Source organism: Pelodiscus sinensis, chromosome 22 (assembly GCF_052426305.1).
Source record: "Pelodiscus sinensis isolate ZL-2025 chromosome 22, ASM5242630v1, whole genome shotgun sequence".
Taxonomy (NCBI): Eukaryota; Metazoa; Chordata; order Testudines; family Trionychidae; genus Pelodiscus; species Pelodiscus sinensis.
In genome coordinates, this window is record NC_143073.1 from 16,567,487 (window position 1) to 16,584,946 (window position 17,460).

The 17,460-nt window shown below is 48.7% G+C and overlaps 1 protein-coding gene across 8 annotated transcripts in view; it reads right to left on the minus strand.

Annotated features, from left to right (window-relative positions):
- Positions 1 to 432: 432 nt before the first annotated feature.
- The window catches only part of ZCWPW1 (zinc finger CW-type and PWWP domain containing 1), a 115,531-nt gene continuing 98,503 nt past the window's right edge, over positions 433 to 17,460 (minus strand). For 6 of the 8 annotated variants that reach the window (XM_075907297.2, XM_075907296.2, XM_075907294.2 and 3 more), the window contains 3 exons: positions 3,523 to 3,574; positions 2,475 to 2,615; positions 433 to 1,846 (listed from right to left, as the gene is read on the minus strand). In XM_075907297.2, coding sequence (XP_075763412.2) covers positions 1,536 to 1,846; positions 2,475 to 2,615; positions 3,523 to 3,574 — 504 coding nt within the window. In that variant the 3' untranslated portion in view covers positions 433 to 1,535. The remainder of the gene's footprint in view (positions 1,847 to 2,474; positions 2,616 to 3,522; positions 3,575 to 17,460) is intronic. The other 2 variants (XM_075907300.2, XM_075907298.2) reach the window with 1 other exon arrangement.

The following is a 17,460-nucleotide window of genomic DNA, read 5'->3' on the forward strand; positions in this document are numbered from 1 at the left end:
GAGGAACTTTCGAAAGAAGGCGTTCTTCCTCGTGAAATGAGGTTTACCGCCATCGAAAGAAAAGCCGCGTTCTTTCGATTTAATTTCGAAAGAACATGGCTTGAGTCTGGACGCAGGGGAAGTTTTTTCGGAAAAAGGATACTTTTCCCGAAAAAACCCCTGAGTCTGGACACAGCCTCTGTGTCCAGATTTAAAGAGTAATCAGAGAAACTTTACTAAATCACATCTGCTAGATCCTAGCAATTCAAGATTCCCTACAGTCTGTTTCCCAGGCCTCCCTGATTCCCTTTGCTACCTTTCAAATCTCTGTAGATGCTTTTTAAGTCACGTCTGAGTCATTAATTAATCAAGCTACCGTGATTAGTATGAGTAGGTGTTGAAAACCAACTGGCTGAGACGCAACAATAAAAACAATGGAGTTAAAGACACTGTAATGAACCAAGAATTGGAATTTTATCATACTTTAGCTTATCTACAACCAGGACTGAATAGAAGCTGCAGGATTTTATTTACATGTAACCGTTACAGAATGTAAATGAGTGTTTAACCTTTGAGGGTGTTGCAGCCATAAACTTCTTAAGACCTAGTTCTGCCATCCTTAGTCAACCCTTAACTTGGACTCAACTTTCTGAGGGAAATTAATCCCCATGGAAAAGGTCTATTTATGCCCACTTGTGCCTTCAGAGGGTTGGTTCACTCCATAGGGCAAATTTTCCCCTACTGGATGCATAAAAGCCAGTCTTTTTACAAGTGTGTAACAGATAAACATAAAACTACAAATCCAGTAACTTGTTAAACACAACAGTAGCAACTAGGAAGTTCAGGTATCATTATCTTGTATCTCATATATCTACTTTTTATGCATGGGACTAATAATTATGGAATTTCACCAGCAGCATGTGGCTAGGTTTGTAAGGGAGTTAGAACATAACAGATTATAGAATAGTTATACTGGAATTTAGATCCAGAACTTGGACGCCAAATGCTTTCCGATCTGAAGAGCCAGTAGCTGCTCTTTATATTCAGCCATTTGTAAAGACATAATAATAAAGGCAGCAATTTATACACAGGTTCAATCTGTACCAGATGTAAATCAGTGTAATTCCATTAATGACTCTGGCTCTATCACCCAATACCTTGAATGATCAAAAACTGTTTAAAAAAATCATGCACTGGAAATGAGATCCAAGGAAATGACACGCTGTGTGAGGCTGGCAGAATTACACAAGATTCAGCACCCTAAGTTTTTTTAAAAAAATATTGTGGATTCCCCCCTATCTTTACAGATTAATATTTCAGAGGAGGGAGAGGGAAACCTTTATAGGCAGAGCTAGATGTTAAAATCCACAGCTGTTGTCCCAACAGTCTCACATCTTCCTCAAACACAAACCAAGTTAAAACTAGATTGAATTTATTTTCCCATAAACCAGCCACTTTTCTGGAGCACTTTGCTTTCTAATTTTTCTCTAATTCCCATCACCTTCAGGGAGATAGTATGACTCTGCTGCCCCATGGCAGGTTTGTTATTTCAGTGGCTACTCTTCAAATAAGATCAGGGAACAATCTTCAGAGGATTCATTTTTCTCTGTTTCCTGGATGTCAGGTGCTTCCTTGGCCTTCTCTAGCTCTTCCGCTTTCTGGAGTTCTTCAAAGACCACACCACTGCTATATGCCTTTGGGTGGTTCATGGTGGAACTGTCTTTCACCTGCAACATTTCCAGAACCTCCGGATTCAAGTCATCTTGACAAGATGGTATAAGGTTAACTTTGCTTCCTCCCACTGGTGGTTTGGGCTGGTTGGATCCTAGGCTTTTGTTTCCTGGAACAGTGAACTTTTTCTTAAGGCCTGCAAGGAATACAAACCAATGCAATCCTCAGAATCCAACAAGGAAAAGGAAGAATGAATCATGCCAGAAAAGCACAAATCCTCTGCCCCTCTCCCATTGGTAAATCAAATGGTGAGTCAACATAGCCTCACATATCAGAGATTCTCCAGACTTTTCCGTCAAAATCTCTATGGCATGGGGGAAAGGCTGTGAGGGACTCCATTTCTACATAACGAAAAAACATAAGAACGGCCGTACTGTGTCAGACCAATGGTCCACCTGTCTTTCCACAGTGGCTAATGCCAGGTGTTTCAGAGAGACTGAACAGAACAGGTGATCATCAAGTGAGCCATCCCTTGTCACCCCCTCCCAGCTTCTCCAATTTGCACTCCTAAGTTACACTGCTCCCCACAGAGGCTGGGAGGAGATTTTGATCTCCAGGACCATTCAATCCTTGGCCTCACAACTGAGGTTGCTAGCTGGGAGGCCAGCTGATGCCAACTGTGATAGGAAGAAACTGAACTGAGATTCCAGGTTTTCAATCATATACAACTGGCACCAGACTGAAACTCACGATCTAGAAGTGATCATCTCTGGCAGGAGGAGTTACAACTTAGGCCTGAGCTAGATAGAGCAACTTGATCTTACATTTGGTATCACTCCTCCCACTCTCCTGTCTTTCTTTCACAATTCGGGCCTCTTTTTTGTCTGTACATTCCTTGGACACTGGCTCTTGTCCCTTGCTCTTCTTTTGTAAGCGCTCACTCCCAAACACTGGACCTGTGTTTTCTTGCACAAACAAAGATAAAAATGTGTTGTTATTTACAAACAAGAGCCAATGAGTGTGGTCTGCCTAGGTTCTGGGGATGAATGGCTGACATGTCAGTGACAACTGCACTAAGAATAGTGATAGAAATGTAGCCGTGTTAGTCTGGTGTAGCTGAAACAATGGCTGGATTACCTTTTGCAAGCTTATAGCCAAGACAGGAAAAAAAACCCAGGAGTCCAGACTCCTGCCCCCATGCCACTGCTTCTAACCTCTAGATCCCACTCCTCTTCCAGAGCAAGGAATAAAATCCAACTTGACCACCAAATCTCTTTACATCTGCAAAACTGTCCCAATATCCACCTATGAATTCCTCCTCAAAACTCTCCGTTAGCACAAAGACAACAAAAAACTTGACCATAGCTAGGCTGCTGGTATGCTAAGACCTCTGCATGCCATACTAATTCATACTGGCTCATTGTTTGCTTGTATTCTCCCTTCTATCTGTCTCCACTTTTGTCTTACGTTGTAATCACTGTGGGCAGAGACTATGTTTTTGTTCTGTGTTTGTACAGTCCCTGGCACAATGGCAATAAAGCAGAAGTAATTATAACAACAATACTAACCAATGGACCATGCCTCCCTCAAAAACAATTGATGGAGCTCTGTGGGAAAGAACAGTCAGCTGTCTGAAGCAGGTACACATTTCATCCTGGTTGGTTTGGACAAGTATACATGGGCAACTAAAAGACACAGTCCCAATTCCTCCTGCTCCATGAAAGCCAGGATGGTAGATGAGTAAACAATATTAATTTGAGTATCACAGACCTTACCCTAACCCTTCTTAATTTGTTACATTAGCCACCTTGCAATGTGGCTACAATCTGACCTTTTAAGACACTGCAAAAGTAGCTGGGTTGTATTACTAACCTTTCAGAAAGGTTTTCTTCTTGAAATGTGAAGCTGGTAGCACCATCGCATCCTAGAACACAAGCATTAAGTAGTCAGACATGAAAGAGAATATAGTTATTATACTGCAATTCTGTATCCAGCTCTGATGCCCATATATTACCTGGGTGTTGATCAAATGGAAAGGGTTCATAAAAAAGCAATGAGGAAGGATTAATTCAACCCATGCCCTGTGTTATACAGCAGTTGATCAGATCCCAGTGATTCCTTCTGGCTTGATAATCTACAATCAGTTTGAGGGCTGGAAAATGTGACAGGTAGTAAGCGAGTAAAGCTGGATTATTTTGAGATGGTATGATCGCCGCCCATAATAGCTGCCCCAGGGAAAAGGATTTCTGACACCAAAGGGCTGTTTAATCTATCTGGGAACAGCAGATCCAACATTGATGTGAAACAAATTCAGACTGGAAACAAGGTGTACATTTTTAACAGGATGAATAATTAATCACTGGAACTGAATTCCACTACAATCACTGAATTCCAGTTCAGCTGTCTCCTTTTGTAATCTGGTTTTGAAATTTTTTTGTGGAAAGGTTGCTACTTTTAAATCAGTTCCTGAATGTCCAGGGAGGTGTGACAGGCTGCAGCTAAGCCAGAGGTCTGTCACTACAGATTGTCTGAAAAGAACAGCGGAAGCCAGCTGAGCAAGCCCATGCCTTAGGACCTAGTGGGAAATATCTGTGGGTCTCATTAGCCAGAAGGCTAGATAAGGCAGCCAGAGGGGAAGTGGAAGGGGAGGAGCCAGAGAGTGGCTGAGTGTGCTCCCCAGCCAGAAGGAGAGGCTAGCTGAGTTGGCTGAAGGAATGACAAACAACGCTTTATAAATAGAAGGTGGTAGGAAATAAGGCATCCCAGGGTGAGGGGCCTGGGCAAGAACCTTGCCACAGAGGTTAAAGTATTTCCCTACAGGTTTATGTATGTTACCATTCCTCATGTCCTACATTCAGACCATCATAGGATCTAACGACAAAAGCCACCACATCAGAGGCTCATCCATCTGCACATCCACTAATGTGATCTATGCCATCATGTGCCAGCCATGCCCCGCTGCCATGTATTCTGGCCAAAGTCTCTACACCAAAGGATAAATGGATACAAACCAGACATCAGGAACGGTAACACACACACCTCTGTAGGGGAACACTATAACCACCCTGGACATTCAATAATGGATTTAAAAGTACAGGCAGTCCCCGGGTTACGTACAAGATAGGGACTGTAGGTTTGTTCTTAAGTTGAATCTGTATGTAAGTCGGAACTGGCATCCAGATTCAGCCGCTGCTGAAACTGACCGCCAGTTCTGACTTACATACAGAATCAACTTAAGAACCCCAAGCGTCCCCAAGTCAGCTGCTGCTGAAACTGATCAGCGGCTGATTCCAGGAAGCCCGGGGCAGAGCAACTCTGCCTCGGGCTTCCTGTAGTCAGCGCTGGTCAGTTTCAGCAGCAGCTGACTTGGGGATGCCTGGGGCAGAGCAGCTGGGGTGCTGCTGGGTTGCTCCAATAGCGCCGCTCCTTGGCGCTACTGGACCAACCCAGCAGCACCCCAGCTGCTCTGCCCCAGGCGTCCTGATTCAGCCGCTGCTGAAACTGACCAGCAGCGGCTGAATCAGGACGCCTGGGGCAGAGCAGCTGGGGTGCTGCCGGGTTGGTCCAGTAGTGCCCAGAGCGGCGCTGCGGGACCAACCGGCAGCGCCCCAGCTGCTCTGCCCCAGGGTCCACAACAAAAGCCTGGTCTGCTGGGGGGGGAGCACACTAGCTGCGCCCCCCCCCCCAGCAGACCAGGGACACGGGGAGCAAAGCCGCAGCGGCAGCGAGAGCAAAGCCTCAGAAGCGCAAGATCCCGCCGTGGCTGCGGCTTTGCTCCCGGTGCCCCTGGTCTGCTGGAGACGGTCCCTAGCAGACCAGGGACACCGGGAGCAGCTTTTCTCGCCCCGGAGGTCGAGGTGGCGGACCGCTGCCTGCGAGCTCCAGGGCGAGAAAGCCCCGTTCGTAAGTGCGGATCCGACATAAGTTGGATCCGCGTAAGTCGGGGACTGCCTGTAGCTATTCTTCTACAAAAGAATTTCAAAACCCGATTACAAAAGGAGACAGATGAACAGGAATTAATTAGCAAATTCAATACTATCAACTTAAGATTCAATAAAGATCTTAACTGGTTAACACATTATATAGGCAATTTCCTCTCTCTTGATACCCACATTTCCATATCAACTGCTGTGAATAAGCCACTTCCACCCTGACTTGATTAGCCTCATTTACACAAGTGCCCTCTTTCTTTTGTTGGCCTTATATATTGTCGGTCATCTGAAGAAGTGGGCTCATGATACCATCTACATGTTTTGTTAGTCTTTAAAGTGCTACCAGACTGTTGTTTTATAAGTTTTTCTTATATATTGTGGCAGACACAGGGCAGTTGGCTACTATAGATTGGTGGAGGGTAGAGATACTGGGAGCTGGTTGAATGGTTTTCTGTTTTTTGAATAAACTGACAGAGAGTGCAGCCACATAATCAAGGTAGGCATCTGAGTTAAGAGCTTGCATGAAGCAGCAGGCTAAACAGGCAACTGCAGCCAATTAAGGCCTGCTGGGCTTCTTTAAAAGGTTTCCCTCCAGGTAAGAGAGGGGGAAGGAGAAGAGTGAAGGACTTAGAGGAGGAATAGTGATAGAAATGTAGCCGTGTTAGTCTGGGGTAGCTGAAGCAAAATGCAGGTCAATGTAGCACTTTAAAGACTAACAAGATGGTTTATTAGATGATGAGCTTTCGTGGGCCAGCCCCACTTCCTCCTATTTGATCTGAGGAAGTGGGTCTGGCCCACAAAAGCTCATCATCTAATAAACCATCTTGTTAGTCTTTAAAGTGCTACATTGTCCTGCATTTTGCTTAGAGGAGGAAGTGTGTTGTTCAAGAGCTGGGGATGCAAAGAGGAAAGAGTATTTCAGCTAAAGTCGGAAAGATTTGCTCAAGTATCAGGGAGAAGGTACTAAAGGAGCTTTTGCTGAAGTGGTCCTGGGAAAGGGTTGCTGTACTGGGGTTAGGGGAAATACCCTGACAGTTGCTGCTATCTAGTGTTCCTGGGCCAGAACCTGGAGTAGTGGGCTCTCCCTGGGTTTTCACCAACCCTCCCCATGCCACTAAAAAAAGTCTGTTCCTAGAAAGGGAGGCCAGGATTATGGAGGGGCTTCACCCTTGACTTTGCCAGTGATGAGGATGGCTCAGTATACTGTGACCCTGGCATCTAGAAAAGATAAGAGGCAGTGTGTGGGGAGGAGGGGGGGGTCACAGCGAACCTCTGAGGCATACAATAACTGCCTAGAAGCACAAGACCCACAGCACATGCCCAGAGCTTTGCCACAATATATACTCATGTCTCTGTAAACTATACTCCAATTCATCTGATGAAGTGGGTTTTACCCATAAAAGTTTATGCCCTAATAAATCTGTTCATCTCTAAGGGTACGTCTACACAAGCCCCCTAGATCGATCTAGGGAGGCTAATGAGGGCGACCAGAATTGCAAATCAAGCCCGGGATTTAAATATCCCATGCTTGATTTGCATGTTCCCAGCCGGTTGCCATTTTAGAAACTGACTAGCCCAAAGTAACTGCCCGCGTCTACACACGGCAGTGAAACGGGATTCCGATTTAAAGCCCCTAATTCGAATTAGCTGGTAAACCTCATTGCAGGAGGAATATCAGCTAATTCGAGTTAGGGCTTTAAATCGGAATCCCGTTTCACTGCCACATATAGACACAGGCAGTTACTTCAGGCTAGTCAATTTCTAAAATGGCGACCGGCCGGGAACATGCAAATCAAGCGCAGGATATATAAATCCCGGGCTTGATTTGCAATTTCGGACACCCTCATTAGCCTCCCTAGATTGATCTAAGGGGCTAGTGTAGACGTACCCTAAGGTGCCACAGGACTCCTCATTGCTATTGCAGATACAGACTAACATGACTACTCCACCAAGACTTTTCACCATGCAAGGCACTGCATTAGCTGTATGAAGTGGAAATCCATCAACTTCATGACGACATTCACACAGATACAAACAGATATAATCTTCCTCTCCAAGTGCAAACAGATGGACATGATACCCAGTGGACTGAAAGTGAAAAATCCATTACAATCAATATATTGCACAAACTATAGTGAGAGATTGTGCCACACACTTTCAAAGAAACTAAAGAACCACCTAATCAGCAACCTATATAGCAAATAGGAGAAGATCAATAATGAGCTTTCAAAACTGGAAACTCTCATAATAAACCAAACTTCCACACAAACTTCCACATGACTGGACTTTACAAACACAAGACAAGTCATTTAAAATGTACACTTCATTTCCTTATAAAAAAAAAAAAGGACAATAAACTATCTAAACCCCTACAAGCCACAGGGGGTTACAACTATGGTACCCTCAACTCACCCAACAACCTTTTTTAACCTATCCAACCACCTACAAAGCCCAGCTGAGGAGTCTGTCCAATCTTGAGGACTCTCTTTCTGCCCCATCAACTCCACGCACATGATATTGTTCTATGGTGACTTGGAAGCCTATTTTTACCCTCTCCTAATCAAGGAATCTTTCCAACACACCACTGAACATTGCACTGGCCCCCAGGATCCCTCCTACCAACACTATAAGAAAAAGAATTCAATGGACTTCTGCTGGTCGAAATGACAGTCTGGACCTCTACACTGGATGCTTCCGCAAGCATGTACAGGCTGACATTGTGAACAAACAACATCATGTGCCCCATAACTGCAGCCGTGCAGAACACAATGCTATCCACAGCCTCAAAAACAATTCTGACACTATAATCAACGAGGCTGTCACGCTATCGGATTTTAATGTGAATAGGCAGATCATTGTTGCACCCAGCGATGCATCTGACGAAGTGGGTCTTTGCCCATGAAAGCTTATGCTCCAATAAATCTGTTAGGGTATGTCTACACAGCAAAGTTATTTAGAAATAACAGCCCTTATTTCGAAATAACTTTCCTAGCGTCTACACAGCCAAACCACTATTTCAAAATAAATTCAAAATAACGGAGCGCTTATTTCAAATTTGGTAAACCTCATTCTATGAGGAATAACGCCAAATTCGAAATAGCTATTTCGAAATAAGTGCTGTGTAGGCACTTATTTTGAAATAGGGAGCCTCCAGCCTTCCCAGGGTGCCCTGGTGGCCACTCCAGCCTCAACCAAGAACACTCCTCTCCTTACTCCCTTCCCGGAGCCCTTAAAGGAGTTGACTCTGGTCACAGTACCTGTGCCAGCTCCAAGCCTGCCAGCCCAGAGCCAGCAGTCACTGCCCCTGACCCAGTGGCCCCAAAACATGAGCCAGCAAGCCACTGGCAGCCAGCCCTCCACCGCTCCCGAGGAGCAGTCTGCCAGCTCCCAGGGGTCTGCCAGGGCCCGGAGAAGGTGGGTGCCTTCCTGGTCCAGGGTGGAGATCATGGACCTCTTTTGGAAAAAGCCGTGTGTGGATGGGGAAGTTCTTTTGAAAGAAGAGAAAAGAGGAAAAGCACAGGTGCCCTGGTGGCCACTCCGTTCATAACAATCACAGCTTAAATGCGAGATAGCGTCCATTCAGTGTGGACGCTATCTTTCGAAAAAGCAGATCGCTTTTTCAATGCACTTTTGTGTGTACACTCTCTTTCAGAAGATTTTTTGGAAGATCTCTTCTAAAAAATGTTCTTCTGAAAGAAGCCTGCAGTCTAGACATAGCCTGGGAGACAGCAGTAGGCATCGACCACCTATTGTGAGGGACGGTTACTCAATGCTGCATGGACAATGGCTCTTCAGAGTTACCAACTGACACCTGAGGAGCATACAATGGCCTCTTGCCTGAGAAAGACACACCTAGATACTTCATGGATCCTTGCCTAAAAAGAACATAAACCAGTTTATAAATCATGTGGTCAGCTCCATTTTGGGAGGCATCATCACCCAGGAGAACAATGGATTTCCCTCTGCATGAGCAAGGTTATAAAAGTATCCTGGGGATGCTTCTATTTTGTCTTCAATCCTGCTCTTGACTTCAGAAGCATCCTTGCTATGGACAGAGGGTTGGGAAGGATTTGTTGACCCATTCTAACATAGAATGTACTCCAGAGACTTTTAAGCTAGCAATTTGTTACATCTCTGCTAAGAGCCTGCATCAAGAACTTGGTGATTAATGTATGTATTGTATTTTTTTTAACCATCCTACTCTCAATCTTTTCTTTCTTTTATTAATAAACCTTTAGATTTTAGTTTCTAAAGGATTGGCACAGCGTGCTCTTTTGGGTAAGATCTCAGGGTATGTCTACACTACAGCGCTATTTCAAATTAGTTAATTCGAAATAACACATCTAGACACAAAAACTAATTTGAAATAGCATTTTTCTAATTCGAAGTAGCGCGTCCACATTGAGTGGACCCTGAATCGAAGGTAGGCTGGCCGGAACCAGTGCCAAAAGGGCATCAGAGTCGGACTTAGTGTGTGGGGCTGCTGCCTCAGGCTAGCCAAGGTCTGTGCTTAAAGGGACCCGACCCCCCATCCCGGACAGACAGTTCTCAGGTTTCTCTGCTTGCTGGTCTACCTCGCTGAGGGACAGCAAACCATTTGTGTCTCGGAGTGCTCTGCTTGCCCTCATGCAGGACATCACAGCACTCTGCAACATGGAACCAGACCTGCCCCCAGGGACTCTGCTGCGTTTCATGGACACGTTGCCAGCAACCTGGCTGCACTATCTGCAGGCTGTCATCTGGGAGCACCATCGAGGGGCTGTCAGGATCCAAGGGGCCCTGCAGAGAGCTTCCACCCTGAGGAACGCTAACAGTCTCCCCGGTCTGCCCCACTGGGGGCTTGTGCCCCTTTCCTCCCTCTCGTCCTTCCACTTACCTGTCCCTAGCCCCCCCTTCCTGATGTCAAATAAAAGACACGTATTTTCAAAAATATAAACTGTCTTTATATTTATATTTAACACAACTGGGGAGGAGGAATGAAACTCTGGGGAGACGGGGGAAAGGAGGCGGGAGAGGGCAGGAGAGAGGATGGGAGAGGGGAGGGGGAAAACTGGGAGGAGGGAGCTGGAAGGGGGAAGCAAGGGGAAGAAGGGGGAGGGGAAGCTCAGCACTTAGGGCTGGGGGTCTCGCCGGGCCAACCACCTCCCAGCATGGCTGGGGAGGGGGCCTTGGTGTCCCCGGGAGGATGTGGAGGAGGGTGCGGAGGTTGAGGTGGGGGGTGTGGAGATTGAGGACAAGGGTGTGGAGGTTGAGGAGGAAGAGGCGGGGGGGCAGGAGTGGGAGGAGGAACAGTAGTTGGGGGAGCAGCAGGCGCAGGACCGGCACAGGGCAGCATGCTCTGCAGCAGGGTCTGCAGGTTAGAATTCATGGCTCAGTCCTGAGCAAGCTGCTCCCGGCAGAGCTGCAGGTCCTCCAGCATCCAGGCTTGGATGGTGCAGTGCAGGGCTCGCAGGGCCCCCAGGCGCTGGTCCCAGTACTCCTGCCGCATGGTGGTGGTCCGGAGGAGCCCTCGGGTGCGGGAGCATGTCCCGGGCGGGGTGGTGCACCCTGCACGAGCAGGTGGTGCGACTATAGAGAAAGAAGAGCAGTGGTCAGTTCTCCCTGGGGACACAGTGGATGATGCCCAGACCCCCCCCGCGACGTGAGGGCGACGATGCCCTGCACCATCAGAGCTGATGTGCTTGCACAGAGGCCATGGTCAGGATGTGTGGCTCTCCCTAGGACTGGGAGCTGCCCCAAGATTGCACCCATGCCCCTGTGCTCTGTACAGTGTGGCCAGGGCGGCGGGGAGATGCCCCCTGCCTCTGTGTAGAGGGGGCTTGTGAAGGGAGAGCATCCTGCTGGGTCCCGCCCCAGGGTTGGGAGCATGTCAGATCTCTTCACACACACATGTGCCTATTGAGCCACAGCCCCTGAGTGTCACGCAGCTGGAGCATGTGCACAGGTGGCTGCGTGATCCATGGGAGGCATGGCCCATGCATGTGGTCCCTGTTCTCTCTCTCCGCCTCCCCCCCAGGTAGGGGAAAGTGCTGGCATTTACCTGGTATGGCCTCCCTGGACGACCCTGCTGACTCTGGTGCCGGGACAGCTGGTGGTGGCACCTCTGGTGTGCCCACTTCAGAGCCCTCCGGTCCCAGCTCACTGCCTCCCGGGCTGGCGCAGACCGCCCTGCCCCCCAGGAGTTGGTCGAGGGCGGGGAAGTAGGGGCAGGTGTCAGCCCCTGCTGTGGTGCTGCCCCTGGTGGCCCTGGTGTATGCCTGCCACGGCTCCTTCACCATCAGGCGCTCCTGCTCTTGGGTGCGTCTGTGGCCTTTCCTGGCCGTGGTAGCCACTATGCGGCTGTAGACAGAAGCGTTCCTCCACCTAGTGTGGAGATCATGGATGTTGGGGACCTCCCCCCAAATCTCAATGAGGTCCATGATCTCCACACTAGTCCGTGAGGGCACGCACCGTCTATGGCCCCTGGGTGCTGGGGGACTGGGCGGGGGACAGCTGGCTGCCACTGGTTGCCATCATGTGGCCACTGGCTGAAGGTCTGCAGCTGCTGGCAGGCTTGGCTCTTTCACATGCCTAGTGGCCCGAGTCTGCCCCTTTAAGGGCTCCGGAGCTGGGAGGAGAGGAGTTTTCCTGGTTTTGCCCAGAGTGGCCACTAGGGGAAACTGGGAAGGGCTGGAGTCCTCCTAATTCGAAATAAGTGTCTACACAGCACTTATTTCGAATTAGCTATTTTGAATTTGGTGTTATTCCTCGTAGAATGAGGTTTACCAAATTCGAAATAAGGGCTCCACTATTTTGAATTTATTTCGAAATAGCGGTTTGTATGTGTAGACGCTATTAAAGTTAATTTGAAATAACGGCTGTTCATAACCTCTCATCAGTGTAAAGTTGGTGCTGGTTGTGACACAGGTAAAGCTGGGATGTCTAAGGGGATTTGCTTGTGCAACTTCTTGCTGGCTAGATTGGCTGCTGAAGTGTTCTGTGTGACTGGTTGGGTTTCTTATAGGGGGGACCCCAGTTTTGGGCTGTAAGGAGCCTTGGTTATAAGCAATTCACCCTGATTTGATCCTCTCAGAGGTGCCCCAGACCCCCTGTTATATTACAGATGCTGACAAAAGCGGTACTGTGATCATCATAAATAGGTCAGATTATGAGCAAGAGGCTGCCAGGCAACTCTCCAACACCATATTCTATAGGCTTCTTTCCTCTGACCCCACTGAGGAATACCAAAAGAAACTATACTATCTGCTCAAAAAACTCCCTGCAACAGCACAGAACCAAATCTACAAAGAAACACCCCTAGATCCTGACAGGAGTATTCTATCTGCTACCCAAGATCCATATACTTGGAAATCCTGGACACCATGGATGTAGAAACTCTCTATCCTAATATTTCAAATGAGGATGGACTAGGACTGTCAGGAACAGTATCCTTGATGATGCCATGGCACAGCTAGTGGCCGAGCTATATGACTTTGTCTTCATTCACAACCATTTCCAATTTGGGGACAACTTATACCTTCGGCTAAGTCTAGACTGCAGGCATCTTTCAGAAGATCCTTTTTTCAGAATAGATCTTCCGAAAAAACTTCTTCCAAAGAGATGTTCCGAAAAAACTTCTTCCGAAAGAGAGCATCCACACACAAAAGCACATTGAAAAAGTGCATTAAAAAAGAGATCTGCTATCTTGCATTTAAGCTATGATTACTATGGACGGAGCTGCTCATCCACTGAGGTAAGTAGCTGACCAGTGCTCAGTGGATGAGCAGCCAGACAGATGGAAGGAGCATTTTGTAGAAGTGTTAAACAGACCACCACCAACAAATCCACTACAACCGTGGTCCCCAACACGGTGCCCGCGGGCGCCATGGCAGGGGCATTTCAATGCGCCCGCCAGGTGCTCGGGGCTGGCCTGGCCCCAGGCACATGGCGCACGGGGGCTTGTGGGGGGAGCGCGCTTGGCGGGGGGAGCGCCGGGCGCGCGGCACTCAGCAGGAGGGGCGGGGAGGAGCGCCGGCCCCGGGCACGCGGCGGGGGGAGCGCCGGCCCCGGGCGCGCAGCGGGGGGAGCGCTGGCCCCGGGCGCGCGGCAGGGGGGAGCGCCGGCCCCGGACGCTCGGCACTCAGCGGGGGGGGGGGCGGGGAGCACCAGCCCCGGGCGCGCGGCACTCAGCGGGGAGTGCCGGCCCCGGGCGCGCGGCCCTTGGAGGGGGCCCTGCCCCCGGGCGCGCAGTTATGGGGGGGGCCCTTGCCCCCAGGTGCGTGGCTAGGTGGGGCCTCTGCCCCCGGGCGCGCGGCTGGGGGGGCCGCCCTCCGGGCGCGCAAGTGTCCCCGCCCCCGGCGGGCAAACGGCCACGCCCCCTGGTGCCCAACAACCTCAAAAGGTTGGGGACCACTGCACTACAACTAGAAGCAGGAGAGTCCCTAGACATCAACACTGGGGCAATTACAAAAGAGGAAGTCTGCAAGGCAATAAGGAACCTAAAGAATGGCAAGGCAGCAAGACCTGATAATATTCCATCTGAAGCACTAAAAGAAGGAGGAGCTGCTATAGTGGACCAGCTACACAGTTTGCTAAATCTGATATGGACAACAGAAGAGGTTCCAAAGGACTGGAGAAAAGGGCTGCTAGTGAAACTCCCTAAAACCGGTGATCTGTCACTGTGTGAAAAGTGGAGGAGGATTACTAATAAAATAGATATAGACTATGGACGGAGTGGCTATCAGGAAACTTGTGCTTTTCCCTCTTCCCTCTTCTTTTGAAAGAACTCCCTCTTCCCCGTCCCCACGCACCTTTTTCCGAAAGAGCCATACAAATTTTGGCACATTGTGAGGCCATGCAGTTACCCATAGCAGTGCTGCTGAAGGGTATGTCTACACTACAGAGTTTTGTCAGAAAAATGGCTGTTTTTCCGACAAAACCTGAGTTATGTCCACACTGCAATTGTGTTTTTCCCAAAACTAAATCGAAAGAACCGAGGGGTTTTTCCAGTATTGGTAATTCTCTTTCTACGAGGAAGAAGCCTTTTTCCAAAAAAACTCTTTTGGAAAAAGGCGTGTATGGACAGGGAAGAGGGAGTTCTTTCGAAAAAAGAGGGAAGAGGAAAAAGCACAGGTGCCCTGGTGGATACTCGGTCCATAGTAACCACAGCTTAAATGGAGATAGCGTCCATTCAGTGTTGATGCTATCTTTCGAAAAAGCAGATTGCTTTTTCAATGCACTTTGGCAGTGTGGACACTTACTTTCAGAATATGTTTTTTTGGAAGATCTCTTCTGGAAAAGCTTCTTCCAAAAGAAGTCTGCAGTCTAGATGTAGCCTCAGAGGCTCATCCATCTGCACATCCACTAATGTGATATATGTCACCATGTGCCAGCAATGCCCTTCTGCCATGTAGTGGCCAAAGTGGACAGTCTCTATGCCAAAGGATAAATGGACACAAATCAGACATCAGGAACAGTAACATACATAAACTGGTAGGTGAACACTTTAACTATCCTTGACATTCAATAATGGATTTAAAAGTAGCCATTCTTCTACAAAAGAATTTCAAAACCCAATTACAAAGGGAGTTATCTGAAAGAAATTCCTTTGCAAATTCAATACTATCAATTTAGGATTGAATAAGGATCTTAACAAATTACAAAGGCAATTTCCCCTCTCTTGATATCCACATTTGCATATTTACCATTGTGAATAGGCTAATTCCATCCTGACTTGATTAGCCTCATTTACACAAGTACCCTCTTTATTTTCAAGTATCAGAGGGATAGCCGTGTTAGTCTGAATCTGCAAAAGCAGCGAGGAGTCCTGTGGCACCTTATAGACTAAGCTGCTTTTGTAGTTAGCTAGCCATTCACAGTCTTAGCTTCTCCTCTCTTGGAATTCACACCTCCGGATCAGCTACTAGAAGTGGGCCTCATCCTCCCTGATTGGATCCACCTCGTCATCTCCAGCCTGATTCTGGCCTGCATATTTATACCCTGCCTCTGGAAATTTCCACTACATGCATCTGACGAAGTGGGTCTTTGCCCACGAAAACTTAGGCTCCAACACTTCGGTTAGTTTATAAGGTGTCACAGGTCTCCTCGCCCCTCTTTATTTTTATATATATACACACAAATCCACACACCCATGTTTCTGTAAACTCCACTCCAATTCATCTGATTAAGTGGATTTTACCCACAAAAGTTTATGCCCTAATAAATCTGTTAGGGTATGTCTACATTACAAAGTTAGTTCGAACTAACGGACGTTAGTTCGAACTAACTTTCATAGGCGCTACACTAGCGCTCCGTTAGTTCGAATTTAAATCGAACTAGCGGAGCGCTTAGTTCGAACTAGGAAAACCTCATTTTACGAGGATTAAGCCTAGTTCGAACTAGCTAGTTCGAATTAAGGGGTGTGTAGCCCCTTAATTCGAACTAGTGGTAGGCTAGCCCTCCCCAGGTTTCCCTGGTGGCCACTCTGGCCAACACCAGGGAAACTCTATTGCCCCACTCCCGGCCCCGGACCCCTTAAAGGGGCATGGGCTGGCTACGGTGCCCGTGCCAGGTGCAAGCCTGCCAGCACCCAGCTAGCAGACCCTGCACCTGGCACGGATCGAGCCACCCACTCGATGCCCCCCAGCCCTCCCCCTCTTCCCGGGACCAGGCTGGCGGCTCCTGGGAGCTTGCCCGGGACAGCAAGAGGCGGGCACCTGCCTGGGCTAGTGCGGACATCGTGGACCTCGTCCACGATCTCCGCACTAGGCACAGGACAGTGGCCGTCTAGGGCACGAGAGCTGCCAGCCTGGCCACCCAGGAGCAGGTGTGCATGAAAATCAAGGTGGTCCACTGAGACCCCCGACCTTGAGCCCACAATGGCCGTACTGGGTCAGACCAAAGGTCCATCTAGCCCAATAGCCTGTCTGCAGACAGTGGCCAACACTAGGAACCCTGGAGGGGATGGACCGAAACAATGACCAAGCCATTTTTCTCCTGCCATCCCTCTCCAGCCTTCCACAAACTTGGGGCAGGGACACCACTCCTATCCCCTGGCTAATACCACTGCATGGACCCAAGCTCCATGACTTTATCTCACTTCTCTTTAAACTCTGTTCTAGTTGTAGCCATCACAGCCTCCTGCAGCAAAGAATTCCACAGGTTGACTCTTTGCTTTGTGAAGAAGAACTTTCTGTTACTAGTTTGAAGCCTGCTACCCATTCCTTTCCTTTGGTGTCCTCTAGTCCTTCTATTATGGGAACTAATGAAGAACTTTTCTGTATGCACCCTCTCCACCCAACTCCTGCTTTTAGAGACCTCTATCCTGTCCCCCCTCCGTCTCCTCTTTTCTAAGCTGAAAAGTCCCAGTCTCTTTAGCCTCTCTTCATATGGGACCTGTTCCAAACCCCTCATCATTGTAGTTGCCTTCCCCTCTCCCACCCTCTCTCTTCCCCTCTCCCACCTCCTTTTCCTGGTCTCCCCCAGTTTTGTTCAATAAAGACAGATTCCATTTTGGAAGACACGTGTCCTTTATTTTGTACATCAAGAAGAGGGGCTAGGGAGGGGTAAGTGGAAGGAGGTGAGGGAGGAATGGGGCACGAGCCCCCAATGGGGAGGACTGGGCTGGCTCTGCGGGCTTCTGGGGGTGGAAGCTCTCCTGCAGCCCCCCAATTTCCCCCTCTCCTCAGATGGCAGCCTGCGGCAAGTGCAGCCGGTCTGATGGCCAAGAGCTGTGATGTGCCCAGTGTGGATAGTCCAGGCAATCCAAGCCAGGACTGCTCTGCAAGCGGGGCACTCCTGAGAACTGTCTGTCCGGGGTGGGGGTCGGGACCCTTTAAGCATAGCCTTCGGCTAGCCTGAGAAAGCAGCTCCACACTCTAATTTCTCCTCTGATGCCCTG